The sequence below is a fragment of the Numenius arquata genome, unplaced genomic scaffold (assembly GCF_964106895.1).
Source record: "Numenius arquata unplaced genomic scaffold, bNumArq3.hap1.1 HAP1_SCAFFOLD_1515, whole genome shotgun sequence".
In the NCBI taxonomy this organism is placed as follows: Eukaryota; Metazoa; Chordata; class Aves; order Charadriiformes; family Scolopacidae; genus Numenius; species Numenius arquata.
This window is the reverse complement of record NW_027415452.1, coordinates 1-16,598: the sequence shown is the minus strand read 5'-3', so window position 1 is coordinate 16,598 and position 16,598 is coordinate 1. Positions and strand designations below refer to the sequence as shown.

Below are 16,598 nucleotides of genomic sequence, written 5' to 3'. Positions count from 1 at the left end.
CGGGGGCTCAGTGGGGCCGGCGATGGGCAACCTCCCGGGGCTGCCCCACGGCCCCCCGCGGGCTCTGCTCCCGCCACCCCCCCCCCGAGCCCCACGGCGACCCCCCGCCAGACCCACAGCCCCCCCCCCACAGCCCCCCCCGGGCCCCACCGACCCCCCCACCGACCCCACGGAGCCCAACGACCCCCCCCCCCGACCCCAATGAGCCCCCCGCCGGACCCACGGATCCCCCCGCTGGACCCACAGATCCCCCCGCCGGACCCACGGATCCCCCCGCCGGACCCACGGATCCCCCCACTGGACCCACGGATCCCCCCGCCGGACCCACGGCTCCCCCGGGCCCCCAGGACGGCGACTGCGAGCCCCACAGGTGGGTCCCACGGATGGGGGGGGGATGGAGGGGCCACTGAACCCCCCCTGTCCCGTGGCCACCGAGCCCCCGTGGGGCTGAGCCAGGGATGTGGGGCAGCCGTGGGGCAGCCATCGGACCCGTGCCCCCCTGCCCCGGGTGCCCCATAGCGTCCTCTGCCCCACGGGATCCCCTGCCCCATAGCATCCCCTGCCCCGTAGCGTCCCCTGCCCCATAGCATCCCCTGCCCCATTGCTGCCCCTCGTCATCCCTTGCCCCACGGGATCCCCTGCCCCATGGCTGCCCCATGGTGTCCCCTGCCCTATGGTGTGCCCCATGGTGTCCCCTGCCCCACGCTGCCCCACGGGAGGCACCAGGACCCACTTGGGGGGTGTCATATGGGGTGTGTGGGGGCCGTATGGGGGCCTGTGGGGCGCAGTGGGGCAGGGGGGGGCCGGGGCGGGGGGGGGGTCAGCCCCACGGGTGGCCGAGAGCCCGCTCTGAGTCACGGCCATTGTTCAGGGCCGGCAGCGGCCCACGCCCCATAGCCCTGCCCCATAGCATGGACCCACGCCCCATAGCCCTGCCCCATAGCATGGACCCACGCCCCATAGCCCTGACCCATAGCCCTGCCCCATAGCATGGACCCACGCCCCATAGCCCTGCCCCATAGCCCTACCCCATAGCATGGACCCACGCCCCATAGCCCTGCCCCATAGCCCTGCCCCATAGCATGGACCCGCGCCCCATAGCCCTGCCCCATAGCATGGATTCACGCCCCATAGCCCTGACCCATAGCCCTGCCCCATAGCATGGATTCACGCCCCATAGCCCTGACCCATAGCCCTGCCCCATAGCATGGATCCACGCCCCATAGCCCTGACCGACAGCATGGACCCACACCCCATAGCCCTGCCCCATAGCATGGACCCACGCCCCATAGCCCTGCCCCATAGCATGGATTCACGCCCCATAGCCCTGCCCCATAGCCCTGCCCCATAGCATGGATCCACGCCCCATAGCCCTGACCGACAGCATGGACCCACACCCCATAGCCCTGCCCCATAGCATGGACCCACGCCCCATAGCCCTGCCCCATAGCATGGATTCACGCCCCATAGCCCTGCCCCATAGCCCTGCCCCATAGCATGGATCCACGCCCCATAACCCTGACCGACAGCATGGACCCACACCCCACAGCCCGGCCCCACATCCTCCATCTTGGCCCCACAGCCTGGACCCACGGCTCAGACCCACAGTTCCGACCCGCAGCCCGGCCCCGCAGCCCAGCCCCATAGCTCTGACCCCCATCCTCCAGCCCGGCCCCACACCCCCCCCGGGGCCCCCCCAGAGCCCCCCAGGGGGGGTCTCCGCACCCCGGGGGGGCTCCCGGTGTGGGAGCCCCCGGACCCCCACCTGCGCCCCACACGTGGGTCGGGGCTGTGGGGTGCCCCCCCCCCCCCCCCCCCCCCGGGGTCTGAGGGCTGAGTGTGTGTGTTCCCCCCCCCCCCAGCTCGGAGCCCCCCCCCCGCCCCGAGGAGCCCCCCCGCTTCGCCCGCCTGAAGAACTGGCAGACGGGGGCCATCAGCTACGACACCCTCTGCGCCAGCGCCCTGCCGGTGGGGCTGGGGGGCAGGCTGTGGGGCAGGGGGGGCACGGGGGGTGATGGGGTTGTGGGGCTGAGGGGAGTGGGGGGGAGGCTGGCTGTGGGGCAGGGTGTGGGGCAGGGGGGGGCACAGGGGGGTGATGGGGTTGTGGGGCGGAGGGGGGGAGTGTGGGGGGCTGGCTGTGGGGCAGGCTGTGGGGGCAGGGGGGGGCACGGGGGGGTGATGGGGTTGTGGGGCGGAGGGGGGGAGTGGGGGGGGGCAGGCTGTGGGGCAGGCTGTGGGGCAGGGGGGGCACGGGGGGTGATGGGGTTGTGGGGCAGAGGGGGGAGTGGGGGGGGGGCTGGCTGTGGGGCAGGCTGGGGGGCAGGGGGGGGTATGGGGGGGGTGATGGGGTTGTGGGGCTGGGGGAGGGCACGGGGAAGGTGTGGGGCAGGGTGTGGGGCTGGGTGTGGGGTGGGCTGGTGTGGGCAGGGTGATGGGGTTGTGGGGCTGAGGGGGGGAGTGGGGGGGGCTGGCTGTGGGGCAGGGTGTGGGGCAGGGAGGGTATGGGGGGGTGATGGGGGTTGTAGGGGTGGAGGTGCAGGACAGAGCTCTGAGGGCACAGAAGGGAGGTCTGGGAGTGTGGAGGGAAGAACTGGGGGTGCAGAGAGGGGAAGTGTGGGGCAGGGTGTGGGGGGGTGATGGGGTTGTGGGGCACTGGAGGGGGTGTGGGGCGGGGGGGCTGAGGGGGGGTGTGGGGCTGGAAGTGGGGGGGGGACACGGGGTGGGGGACCGGGGGATGTGTGGGGCGCAGGTTGTGGGGCGGGGGGGGGGGGCGGGGAACGGGGTGTGGGGAGGGATCTGTGGGTCCGGGAGGGATGTGTGGGTCCATGTGTGGGTCGGGGTGGGATGTGTGGGGCAGGATGTGTGGGTCTGGGGGAGATCTGAGGGTCTGGGGAAGTGTATGGGTCCGGGGGGAAGATGTGTGGGTCTGGGTGGGATGTGGGTCTGGGATCTGTGGGTCTGGGAGGGATCTGGGTGGGATGTGTGGGGCTGGGTTGGGATGTGCGGGTCCAGGTGGGATGTGTGGGTTCAGAGGGGATGTGTGGGGCAGGACGTGTGGGTCTGGGTGGGATGTGGGTCTGGGATCTGTGGATCTGGGAGGGATCTGGGTGGGATGTGTGGGGCTGGGTTGGGATGTGCGGGTCCAGGTGGGATGTGTGGGTCCATGTGTGGGTCTGGGGGGATGTGTGGGTTCAGAGGGGATGTGTGGGGCAGGACGTGTGGGTCTGGGTGGGATGTTTGGGTCTATGTGTGGGTCCGGGGGGGATGTGTGGGTCAGGGGCTGTGTGGGTCCAGGAGGGGATGTGTGGGGCAGGACGTGTGGGTCCGGGGGGGGCTATGTGGGTCCCTGTGTGGGTCCAGGGATGTGTGGGTCAGGGGATGTGTGGGTCACTGTGTGGGTCCGGGGGGCCATGTGGGTCGGGCTGTGTGGGTCAGGGGATGTGTGGGTCTGGGGGGCCGTGTGGGTCCGGGCCGTGTGGGTCGCCGTGTGGGTCGCCGCGCGTGGGGCCGTGGGTCACCCCCCGCCGCCCCCCAGGAGGGTCCCTGCTGCCGCCGCCGCTGTCTGGGGTCCCTGGTTCTGCCGCGGCCGCTGCCCCCCCCCCCCCCCCCGAGGGGACCCTCCCCCCCGAGACGCTGCTGCAGCGCGCCAGGGACTTCCTGGGCCAGTACCACCGGGCCCTGCGCCGGTACGTGGGGCTGCCCCATAGCGACCCGTGGGGCTGCCCCATAGCCACCCGTCACTGCCCCATAGCCACCCATCACTGACCCATAGCCACCCGTCACTGCCCCATAGACACCCATCACTGACCCAGCCCTGCCCCATAGCACCCAGTACCACCGGGCCCTGTGCTGGTACGTGGGGCTGCCCCATAGCGACCCATAGCGCTGCCCCATAGCCACCCATAGACACCCATCACTGACCCATAGACACCCACCACTGCCCCATAGACACCCATAGCCACCCATCACTGCCCCATAGCACCCAGTACCACCGGGCCCTGCGCCAGTATGTGGGGCTGCCCCATAGCGACCCATAGCGCTGCCCCATAGACACCCATAGCGACCCATCACTGACACATAGCGACCCATAGCCACCCATCACTGCCCCATAGCCACCTATCACTGACCCATCCCTGCCCCATAGCACCCAGTACCACCGGGCCCTGTGCCGGTATGTGGGGCTGCCCCATAGCGACCTATAGACACCCAGCCCTGCCCCATAGTGACCCATAGACACCCATAGTACTGACCCATAGCCACCCATCACTGACCCATCCCTGCCCCATAGCACTCAGTACCACGGGGCTCTGTGCCGGTATGTGGGGCTGCCCCATAGCGACCTATAGACACCCAGCCCTGCCCCATAGTGACCCATAGACACCCATAGTACTGACCCATAGCCACCCATCACTGACCCATCCCTGCCCCATAGCACTCAGTACCACGGGGCTCTGTGCCGGTATGTGGGGCTGCCCCATAGCGACCCATAGTGAGAACTCCCCAGTGCACGCCCAGCGGGTGGGGGAGGTGTCTTGGGGGGAGGGTGTGGGTCACGGATCTATGGGTCCCACACCTATGGGTCCCAGATCCATGGGTCTCTGATCTACAGGTCCCTGATCCATGGGTCCCTGATCCATGGGTCCCAGATCTATGGGTCCCTGATCTATGGGTCCTGGATCTATGGGTCCCTGATCCGTGGGTTGCGGATCCATGGGTCCCAGATCTATGGGTCCTAGATCTATGGGTCTCTGATCTATGGGTCCTAGATCTATGGGTCACGGCTCCATGGGTCCCAGATCTATGGGTCTCTGGTTTATCGATCTCTGATGTGTGGGTCGCAGATGTGTGGGTCGCGGATGTGTGGGTTGCTGACGGACGTGTGGGTCGCTGATGTGTGGGTCCCTGATGTGTGGGTCGCTGACAGACATGTGGGTCGCGGATGCGTGGGTCGTGGATGCGTGGGTCGCTGATGGATGTGTGGGTCGCTGACGGAGGTGTGGGTCACTGACGGATGTGTGGGTCGCGGAGGTGTGGGTCGCTGACGGAGGTGTGGGTCGCTGACGGAGGTGTGGGTCACTGATGGATGTGTGGGTCCCTGATGTGTGGGTCGCTGATGGAGGTGTGGGTCGCTGATGGATGTGTGGGTCGCTGACGGAGGTGTGGGTCACTGATGGATGTGTGGGTCACTGATGGATGTGTGGGTCGCTGACGGAGGTGTGGGTCACTGATGGATGTGTGGGTCGCGGAGGTGTGGGTCGCTGACGGAGGTGTGGGTCGCTGACAGAGGTGTGGGTCGCGGAGGTGTGGGTCGCTGACGGAGGTGTGGGTCGCAGATGTGTGGGTCGCTGACGGAGGTGTGGGTCCCCGATGTGTGGGTCGCTGACGGAGGTGTGGGTCCCCCGATGTGTGGGTCGCTGACGGAGGTGTGGGTCCCTGATGTGTGGGTCCCCGATGTGTGGGTCGCTGACGGAGGTGTGGGTCGCAGGGAGAACTCGCCGGCGCACGCCCAGCGCCTGGGGGAGGTGGCGGCCGCCATCGCGGGCAGCGGCACCTACGTGCTGCGGGGGCCGGAGCTGGTGTTCGGGGCACGGACGGCCTGGAGGAACGCGGGGCGATGTGTGGGGCGCATCCAGTGGAACAAGCTGCAGGTGGGCGGGGGGCGCCCCACGGAACCCACACCACCCACGGAACCCCCGCCCCACGGAACCTCTGCCCCACGGAACCCCCGCCCCACGGAACCCCCGCCCCCCACGGAACCCCCACCCCCCACGGAACCCCCGCCCTGCCCCACAGAACCCCTGCCCCATGGAACCCCCGCCCCACAGAACCCACACCCTGCCCCACGGAACCTCTGCCCCACGGAACCTCTGCCCCACAGAACCCCCACCCTGCCCCACGGAACCCCTGCCCCACGGAACCCACACCCCCCACAGAACCTCTGCCCCACGGAACCCACACCCCACGGAACCCCTGCCCTGCCCCACAGAACCCCTGCCCCACGGAACCCCTGCCCCACAGAACCCCCACCCTGCCCCACGGAAACCCCTGCCTCACGGAACCTCCACCCTGCCCCACAGAACCCCTGCCCCACGGAACCCACACCCTGCCCCACGGAATCCACACCCCACCCCACGGAACCCCCACCCTGGCCCACGGAAACCCCGCCCCATAGAACCCCCACCCCACGGAACCCCCGCCCTGCCCCACAGAAACCCCGCCCCGCCCCCCCCCCACTGGGACCCCTGCCCCACAGTTCCCCCCCCACAGCTGGGGGTCATCCCAGGGTGGGTGCCCCATGGGGCAGCCATAGGGCGGCTATGGGGCGGCTGTGGGGCAGCCAGCCACCCCCTGCCCCACACCCGCAGGTGTTCGACGCCCGGGACTGCACCGATGTGGGGCAGATGTTCGGGTTCCTCTGCTCCCACATCCAGTTCTCCACCAACCGCGGCAACATCCGGTGAGACCCACGGCCGGACCCACGGCGGGACCCCCGACCCACAGCAGGACCCCCCGACCCACGGCCGGACCCACAGCGGGACCCTCGACCCACAGCCAGACCTTCTGACCCACGGCCAGACCCCCAGCCAGACCCCCTGACCCACAGCCTGACCCACGGCGGGACCCCTGACCCACGGCGGGACCCACAACCCATGCCCGACCCACAGCTGGGACCCCTGGGGGGTGTCGGTGCCCCCCTGTCTCCCTCTGCCCCACTGACCCCACCCTGCCCCATAGCTCCCTCCTGCCCCACTGAATGGGGGGGACCCCAGTGAGACCCCCCTGTCCTCCCCTACCCCACTGACTCCCCCCCGCCCCACGCTGCCCCATAGATCCGCCATCACCATCTTCCCCCTACTGATCCCCTCCTGCCCCACAGATCCCCTCGCCCCACTGATCTCCCCCACCCCACTGCCCCCTCGCCCCACTGATCCCTCCTGCCCCACCGAATCCCCCCTACCCCGCTGACCCCCCCCCCCGCCGCACACTGCCCCATAGATCCGCCATCACCATCTTCCCCCCCGAGTCCCCCCCCGCCCCACTGACCCCCCGCCCCACATCTCCCCACAGCTCGGCCATCACCATCTTCCCCCCGCGGGCGCCGGGGGGGGGCGAGTTCCGGGTGTGGAACCCCCAGCTCCTGCGTTACGCCGGGTACCCCCGCCCCGACGGCTCCGTGTGGGGCGACCCCGCCAACACCCACATCACCCAGGTGTGGGGCGCCCCACGGACACCCCCTGCCTCCCCCCCACTGCCCCACGGATCCCCCCCACCGCCCCACGGATCCCCTCTGTGCCCCACACACCCCCCACCGCCCCACGGATCCCCCCCATCGCCCCACGGATCCCCCCTCCATCCCCCCCATCGCCCCATGGATCCCCCCTGCCCCACAGACACCCCCTGCCTCCCCCCCACCGCCCCCCCACCACCCCACGGATCCCCCCCATCGCCCCACGGATCCCCCCTCCATCCCCCCCACCGCCCCATGGATTCCCCCCTGCCCCACAGACACCCCCTGCCTCCCCCCCACCGCCCCACACACACCCCCACCGCCCCATGGATCCCCCCTCCCTCCCCTCCATCGCCCCACGGATCCCCCCTGTGCCCCACTGATCCCCCCTCCGTCCCCCCCATCACCCCATGGATCCTGCCTGTGCCCCACAGATCCCTCCATCACCCCACAGACGCCCCCCTCCACCCCCCCCATTGCCCCATGGATCCCACCTGCGCCCCACAGATCCCCTCACCGCCCCACGGATCCCCCCTTCTATCCCCCCTACCCCCCACCACCCCACAGACACCCCCCACCGCCCCACACCCCCCCGACCCCCCTATCACCCCACATCCCCCCGACCCCCCCCATCGCCCCACATCCCCCCTCACCCCCCTCTGCCCCCCAAGCTCTGCATCCAGCACGGCTGGAGCTCCGGTGTGGGGCGCCCCATGGACACCCTCCCCACACATTGCCCCCTACACCCCCCCGACCCCCCCATTGCCCCACACCCTCCCCGACCCCCCCATCGCCCCACATCCCCCCCAACCCCCCTCTGCCCCCCATCCCCCCTGACCCCCCTCTGCCCCCCAAGCTCTGCATCCAGCACGGCTGGACCCCCGGGGGGGGGCGCTTCGACCTCCTGCCGCTGCTGCTGCAGAGCCCCCGGGAGCCCCCCGAGATCTTCCCGCTGCCCCCCGAGATCGTGCTGGAGGTGCCCCTGCACCACCCCACGTGAGTGGGGCCCGGACCCACACATTCCCCCCCCGGGCCGGGGGAGGGCGGCCGGGTGTGGGGCTGGGGGTCCCCAGGGGAGCAGAGGGGGGGGGGGCAGTACGGGGTAATGTGGGGCAGTGTGGGGCTGGTGTGGGGATGCTATGGGGCGGGTGTGGGGATGCTATGGGTCGGTGTGGGGATGCTATGGGGCAGGTGTGGGTCAGCCATGGGTCCTGACCCACGGCCTGCCCTGGTTCTCCCCCCTGGGATGGTACAGAGCCTATGTGGGGCTGGTGTGGGGCAGTGTAGGGATGCTATGGGGCAGGCGTAGGGATGCTATGGGGCGGTGCAGGGCTGCTGTGGGGCAGGTGTGGGTCAGCCGTGGGTCCTGCCCCACAGCCTGCCCTGGTTCTCCTCGCTGGGGCTGCGCTGGCCGGCGCTCCCGGCCGTCTCCAACCTGCTGCTGGAGATCGGGGGGCTGCAGTTCCCGGCCGCCCCCTTCAGCGGGTGGTACGTGGGCACCGAGATCGGGGCGCGCAACCTCTGCGACCCACAGCGCTACAACCTGCTGCCGGTGAGCCCCACGGCGCCCCACGGGCCCAGCCACGGGTCCCCCCGCAGAGAGCCCCTGCCCCACGGATCCCCCCACAGAGAGCCCCTGCCCCACACCCTGCCCCACGGATCCCCACACAGAGAGCCCCTGCCCCACGGATCCCCCCGCAGAGAGCCCCTGACCCATAGATCCCCCCACAGACATCCCCTGACCCATGGATCCCCCCACAGAGAGCCCCTGACCCATAGATCCCCCCACAGACACCCCCTGACCCACGGATCCCTGCACAGAGAGCCCCTGACCCACACCCTGCCCCACGGATCCCCCCGCAGAGAGCCCCTGACCCACGGATCCCCCCACAGAGAGCCCCTGACCCATAGATCCATCCACAGAGAACCCCTGACCCATAGATCGACCCACAGAGACCCCCTGACCCATAGATCCCCCCACAGCCACCCCCTGCCCCACACCCTGACCCATAGATCCCACAGAGAGCCCCTGCCCCATAGACCCTTCCCTGCCCCATAGTTCCCACCCCATAGCCCTCTGCCCCATAGCTTCCCACCCCATAGAACCCCCCCACCCCATATCTTCCCACCCCATAGAACCCCCCCACCCCATAGCCCCTCGCCCCATAGCTTCCCACCCCATAGCTTCCCACCCCATAGAACCCCCCCCACCCCATAGCCCCTCGCCCCATAGCTTCCCACCCCATAGCTTCCCACCCCATAGACCCCCCCCACCCCATAGCCCCTCGCCCCATAGCTTCCCATCCCATAGAACCCCCCCACCCCATAGTCCCCCGCCCCATAGCTTCCCACCCCATAGCTTCCCACCCCATAGACCCCCCCCACCCCATAGCCCCCGCCCCACACGCCCTGTGCTGCCCCCCAGGAGGTGGCTGCGCGGATGGGGCTGGACACGGGGACGACGTCGTCGCTCTGGAAGGATCGGGCGGCGCTGGAGGTCAACGTGGCCGTCATCCACAGCTTCCAGGTGCGCCCCACAGCCTGCCCCATAGCGGGACCCACTGCCCCACACACTGCCCCACACACTGCCCCACGCGCTCATCCACAGCTTCCAGGTGTGCCCCACAGCCTGCCCCACAGCGGGACCCACTGCCCCACACACTGCCCCACACGCTCATCCACAGCTTCCAGGTGTGCCCCACAGCCTGCCCCACAGCGGGACCCACTGCCCCACACACCGCCCCACACACTGCCCCACACACTCATCCACAGCTTCCAGGTGTGCCCCACAGCGGGACCCACTGCCCCACACACTGCCCCACACACTGCCCCACGCGCTCATCCACAGCTTCCAGGTGCAACCCTGCCCCACAGCCTGCCCCACAGCGGGACCCACACCCTGCCCCACACACCCCCAACTGCCCCACTGATCCACAGCTTCCAGGTGGGACCCTGCCCCACAGCCTGCCCCATAGCGGGACCCACACATCCCCCCACTACCCCACACCCTGCCCCCCCCCCCCCCCCCGATCCACAGCTTCCAGGTGGGGCCCCCCCAAAACCACGGGACCCCAAAAACCCCCAAACCCTCCTGCCCCCCCAACCCTGCCCCCGGTTGCCATGGGGACCATTCCCCCCCCGGTTGCCATGGGGACCGTTGTCCCTGGTTGCCATGGGGACCATTCCCCCCCCCAGTTGCCATGGGGACCGTTGTCCCCGGTTGCCATGGGGACCATTCCCCCCCCGGTTGCCATGGGGACCATTCCCCCCCGGTCGCCATGGTGACCGTCCCCCCGGTTGCCATGGCGACCGTCCCCCAGGCGGCCGGGGTGACCATCGTGGACCACCACGCGGTGACCGAGTCCTTCCAGCGGCACCTGGGGGCGGAGCTGGGGGCGCGGGGGGGGACCCCGGCCGACTGGGCCTGGATCGTGCCCCCCCTCGGGGGCAGCCTCACCCCCGTCTTCCACCAGGAGATGGTCAACTACCAGCTCAGCCCCGCCTTCCGCTACCAGGTGGGGCTGCCCCACACATCTGTGGGGCCGTAGGGCCTTCCCCCCGGAGAGCCTTCGCCCCATAGAGCCTTCACCCCATAGCTCCGACCCATAGCTCCATCGCCCCATAGCTCCATCGCCCCATAGCTCCATCGCCCCATAGATCCATCGCCCCATAGCTCCATCGCCCCATAGCTCCATCGCCCCATAGATCCATCGCCCCATAGATCCGACCCATAGCTCCATTGCCCCATAGCTCCGTCACCCCATAGATCCAACCCATAGCTCCATCGCCCCATAGCTCCATCGCCCCATAGATCCATCACCCCATAGATCCATCGCCCCATAGATCCAACCCATAGCTCCATCGCCCCATAGCTCCATCGCCCCATAGATCCATCGCCCCATAGATCCGACCCATAGCTCCATCGCCCCATAGCTCCGTCACCCCATAGATCCAACCCATAGCTCCATCGCCCCATAGATCCATCGCCCCATAGCTCCGTCACCCCATAGATCCAACCCATAGCTCCATCGCCCCATAGCTCCATCGCCCCATAGATCCATCGCCCCATAGATCCGACCCATAGCTCCATCGCCCCATAGCTCCGTCACCCCATAGATCCAACCCATAGCTCCATCGCCCCATAGATCCATCGCCCCATAGCTCCGTCACCCCATAGATCCAACCCATAGCTCCATTGCCCCATAGCTCCATCGCCCCATAGCTCCATCGCCAACTACCAGCTCAGCCCCGCCTTCCGCTACCAGGTGGGGCTGCCCCACACATCTGTGGGGCCGTAGAGCCTTCCCCCCATAGCTCCATCACCCCATAGATCCATCACCCCATAGATCCATCGCCCCATAGATCCATCACCCCATAGCTTCATCGCCCCATAGATCCAACCCATAGCTCCATCGCCCCATAGATCCATCGCCCCATAGATCCGACCCATAGCTCCATTGCCCCATAGCTCCGTCACCCCATAGATCCAACCCATAGCTCCATTGCCCCATAGATCCATCGCCCCATAGATCCGACCCATAGCTCCATCACCCCATAGAGCCTTCACCCCATAGAGCCTTCACCCCATAGCTCCATCGCCCCATGGCTCCATCACCCCATAGCTCCATCACCCCATGTTAGCATCACCCCATAGCTCCACCACCCCACGGCTCCACCACCCCACAGCTCCATCACCCCACAGCTCCACCACCCCATGGCACCATCACCCCATAACTCCATCACCCCACAGCTCCATCACTCCACGGAACCGCCATCCCACGGCTCCACCACCCCATAGCTCCATCACCACCCCATGGAACCCCCACCCCCCCGGCTCCCCAGCCCCACAACCACCCCCCCCCCGCCCGCCCCACAGCCCGACGCCTGGAAGGTCTACGTCCCCAAGGGCACCACCATCACCAGGAGAAAGACCTTCAAGGAGGTGGCCAAGTAGGTGTCCCCCCCCACCCCCTTACCCCATACTTATGGGGAGGAGAAGGAAGAAAAGGGACAACCCCGCCCCACACCCTGCCCCACAGCGCCGTGAAGATCTCGGCCAAGCTGATGGGTCACGTCATGGCCCGGAGGGTGAAGGTCACCATCCTCTACGCCACCGAGACCGGCAAATCCCGCACCTACGCCTGGAACCTCTGCCAGCTCTTCCGAAGGGCCTTCGACCCCAAGGTTGGGGGGCGACTTATGGGGCGGGGGGCGCCTCCCCTCACCCAGACCCCCCCCACGGGGCCAAAGGCCCCGTGGGGGGGGTCTGGGTGAGGGGAGGCGCCGCTGGAGGCGTGGTGGACCTCCATCCTGACGTCCCCACCTTCCTGAAGGTCCTCTGCATGGATGAGTACGACGTGGTGGCCCTGGAGCACGAGACACTGGTCCTGGTGGTCACCAGCACCTTCGGGAATGGGGACCCTCCGGAATGTGGGGAGGTGGGATGGGATGGGATGGGATGGGATGGGATGGGATGGGATGGAGATGGAGATGGGATGGGGTGGGATGGGATGGGATGGGATGGGGATGGGATGGGATGGAGATGGGATGGAGATGGGATGGGATGGGATGGGATGGGATGGGATGGGATGGGATGGGATTGGGATGGGATGGGATGGGGTGGGATGGAGATGAGATGGGATGGGGTGGGATGGGATGGAGATGGGATGGGATGGAGATGGGGTGGGATGGGGATGGAGATGGGATGGGATGTAATGGGATGGGATGGGATGGGATGGAGATGGGATGGGATGGGATGGGATGGGATGGAATGGGATGGAGATGGGATGGGATGGAGATGGGATGGGATGGGATGGGATGGGATGGGGATGGAGATGGGATGGGATGGAGATGGGATGGGATGTAATGGGATGGGATGGGATGGGATGGAGATGGGATGGGATGGGATGGAATGGGATGGAGATGGGATGGACTGGGATGGGGATGGGATGGGATGGAGATAGGATGGGATGGGGTGGGATGGGATGGAGATGGGATGGAGATGGGATGGAGATGGGATGGGATGGGATGGAGATGGGATGGGATGGGATGGAGATAGGATGGGATGGAGATAGGATGGGATGGGATGGAGATGGAGATGGAATGGGATGGGATGGGATGGAGATGGACTGGGAGGGGACTGGGATGGGGATGGGATGGGATGGGATGGGATGGAGATGGGATGGGATGTAATGGGATGGGATGGGATGGGATGGGGTGGGATGGAGATGGGATGGGATGGGGACTGGGATGGGATGGGATGGAGATGGGATGGGATGGGATGGGATGGAGATGGACTGGGAGGGGACTGGGATGGGGATGGGATGGGGACAAGGAGAAGGAGAAGAAGGAGAAGGAGAAGGAGGAGGAGGAGGGGAAGGAGAAGGTGGGGTCTGTGCCCTCCTGCCCCCCCAGAGCTTCTCGAAGGCGCTGATGGAGATGACCTCGCCCCACACCATCAGCTCCGAGGACGAGCCCCCCAAGTGAGCGCCCCGGGGGTGTGCTGCGGGGGGTGGGATGTCGGGGGGAGGGTCCCCCCGCCGTGACCCCCCCGTCTGCCCCCCTCCCCCAGGAGCTACAAGCTGCGCTTCAACAGCGTCTCGCAGTCGGACGAGCTGGTGGCCTCCTGGAAGCGGAAGCGGCGGCAGCTCAGCAACACCGACAGCGCCGGGGCCCTGGGCGCCCTGCGGTACCGCGGCCACCACCGCCCCCGGGGGGCTACCCCACCGCCCCCCCCGGCCACCAACACCTGCACTGCCACGGCCCCCCCCCGGCCACCAACACCTCCCCCCCATGGCCACCCCTCGGCCACCAACACCTCCCCCCCCATGGCCACCAGTATGGCCACCAACACCGCCACCCTAACGGCCAACCCCGTGGCCACCCCAATGGCCACCAACACCTCCCCCCCCATGGCCACCAGTATGGCCACCAACACCGCCACCCTAACGGCCAACCCCATGGCCACCAACACCTCCCCCCCCACCGCCCCCCCGGCCACCAACACCTGCACTGCCACGGCCCCCCCCGGCCACCAACACCTCCCCCCCATGGCCACCCCCATGGCCACCAACACCTCCCCCCCCATGGCCACCAGTATGGCCACTAACACCTCCATCCCACAGCCACCCCATGGCCACCAACACCTCCCCCCATGGCCCCCCTCGGCCACCAACACCTCCCCCCCCACGGCCACCCCCACGGCCACCAGCATGGCCACTGACACCACCCCCCCCCTGACCCACAGCCCTGGGCCCCCCCCCCAATCCCCATGCATTCTCTGACCCCCCCCGGCGGATGGGGGGGTCCCCTCACTCATCCCCCCCCCAGGTTCTCGGTGTTCGGGCTGGGGTCCCGGGCGTGCCCCCACTTCTGTGCCCCCCCCCAATCCCCATGTACCCCCAAACCCCGGGTACCCCCACTTCTGTGCCCCCCCCAATCCCGGGTGCCCCCCAATCCCTGGGTGCCCCCATCCCTGGGTGCCCCCCCCAATCCCCAGGTACCCCCCAATCCCTGGGTGCCCCCCATCCCTGGGTGCCCACCATCAGAGGGTGGGGGGTCCCCCTCACTCATCCCCCCCCCAGGTTCTCAGTGTTTGGGCTGGGGTCCCGGGCGTACCCCCACTTCTGTGCCCCCCAATCCCTGGGTACCCCCCAATCCCCAGGTACCCCCAATCTCCAGACACCCCCAATCCCCATGCATTCTCTGCCCCCCCCCAGCGGATGGGGGGGTCCCCTCACTCATCCCCCCCCCCGAGGTTCTCAGTGTTCAGGTTGGGGTCCTGGGTGTACCCCCACTTCTGTGCCCCCCCCAATCCCCGTGTACCCCCACTTCTGTGCCCCCCCAATCCCCGTGTACCCCCAATCCCCGTGTACCCCCACTTCTGTGCCCCCCCAATCCCCATGTACCCCCAATCCCCGGGTACCCCCACTTCTGTGCCCCCCAATCCCCGGGTACCCCCAATCTCCAGACACCCCCAATCCCCATGCATTCTCTGCCCCCCCCGGCGGATGGGGGGGTCCCCTCACTCATCCCCCCCCCCAGGTTCTCGGTGTTCGGGCTGGGGTCCCGGGCGTACCCCCACTTCTGCGCCTTCGCCCGGGCGGTGGACACGCGGCTGGAGGAGCTGGGGGGGGAGCGGGTGCTGCCCCTGGGGGAGGGGGACGAGCTCTGCGCCCAGGAGGAATCCTTCCGCACCTGGGCCAGGGGGGTCTTCCAGGTACGGGGGGGGGACATGGGGGGGGCCGGGGGGGGATCCCGGGGGTGGGGGGTGCAGAAGTGGAGGGTCCCCGCTGCTCCCCCCCCCCCCCCCAAGCACAACCGCCCCAGCAGCGTGGCCCGGCTTGGGGGGTGGGGGTGGGGGTGTCAGCGTGAGGGGGGGGGGGATGACACATGGGGGGGGGTCGGGGGGGTCTCAGGGGTGGGGGGATTCCATGGGTGGGGGGTCCCGGGGGTGCAAGGGGGGGAGCAGGAATAGGGGTTCTCAGGGTGGGGGGGGGTCTCATGGGGGTGGGGGGGGTTCCACGGGTGGGGGGTCCTGCGGTTGGGGGTCCCGAGGATGCGGGGGGTTCCCACGGGTGGGGGGGTCCGGGGGCACGAGGGGGGCGCAGGAATGGGGGTTCCCGGGGGTGGGGTGTCACGGGGGTGTGGGGGGGGTTCCCGGGGGTGGGGGCTCCCCCCTGACACCCCCTCCCCCCCCCGCCAGGCCGCCTGCGAGACCTTCTGCGTGGGGGAGGGGCGGGGGGCGACGGGGAGCTCTTCGCCCCCCCCCCAGGGGGGCCACGGCAGCGGCAGCGGGTGGTGGAGCATCCCCAGGCCACCGACACGCTGGAGGGTACGGCCCCCCCCAAACCCCCCCCCCAGACCCCCCCCGGACTCCCAAACTCCCCCAGGCTCCCCCCCCCCAAACCCTCCCAGGACCCCCCGGACCCCACCCCCCCCGACCCCCCCAGCCCTTCTGTGACCCTCCCTGACCCCAGCCCCCCCCCATGACCCTGGACCCCCCCGAACCCCTCAGACCTCCCTGGATCCCCCCAGCTCCCATGGGACCCCCCCAGAAACCACCCCCCTCCCAGCTCCCTCAGACCCCCCCGGACCCCCCCAGGACCCCCAAACCTTCCCCGGCTCCTCTGTGACCCCCCTCCGACCCCCAGCCCCCCCATGACCCCCCTCCCCCCCTTCCCCCCCCCCCAAGTCCTGTCCCACCTGCACAAGCGCCGGGTGCTCCCCCCGAGCCCCCTGACCCCCAGCCCCCCCGTGCCCCCCCCCGACCCTCAGGTCCCCCCATGACCCCCCCGGTGACCCCCATGCCCCCCCCCCGTGCCCCCCAGGCCTGTCCCACCTGCACAAGCGCCGGGTGCTCCCCTGCACC

General features: G+C 69.1%; 1 protein-coding gene across 1 annotated transcript; it reads left to right on the top strand.

Annotated features, from left to right (window-relative positions):
• Positions 1-246: 246 nt before the first annotated feature.
• On the top strand, positions 247-16,593 carry LOC141478716 (nitric oxide synthase 3-like; the record flags this gene model as incomplete). Its single annotated transcript, XM_074167706.1, is given in 20 exon segments — positions 247-370; positions 1,863-1,968; positions 3,536-3,622; positions 3,625-3,686; positions 5,486-5,648; positions 6,366-6,457; positions 7,069-7,210; positions 8,085-8,224; positions 8,606-8,780; positions 9,654-9,755; positions 10,549-10,743; positions 12,105-12,178; positions 12,268-12,412; positions 12,562-12,666; positions 13,643-13,710; positions 13,800-13,916; positions 15,272-15,446; positions 15,933-15,975; positions 15,978-16,061; positions 16,558-16,593. Coding segments are annotated over 20 exon segments (2,235 nt in total), but the record flags the coding sequence as incomplete, so codon positions are not given.
• Positions 16,594-16,598: the final 5 nt, after the last annotated feature.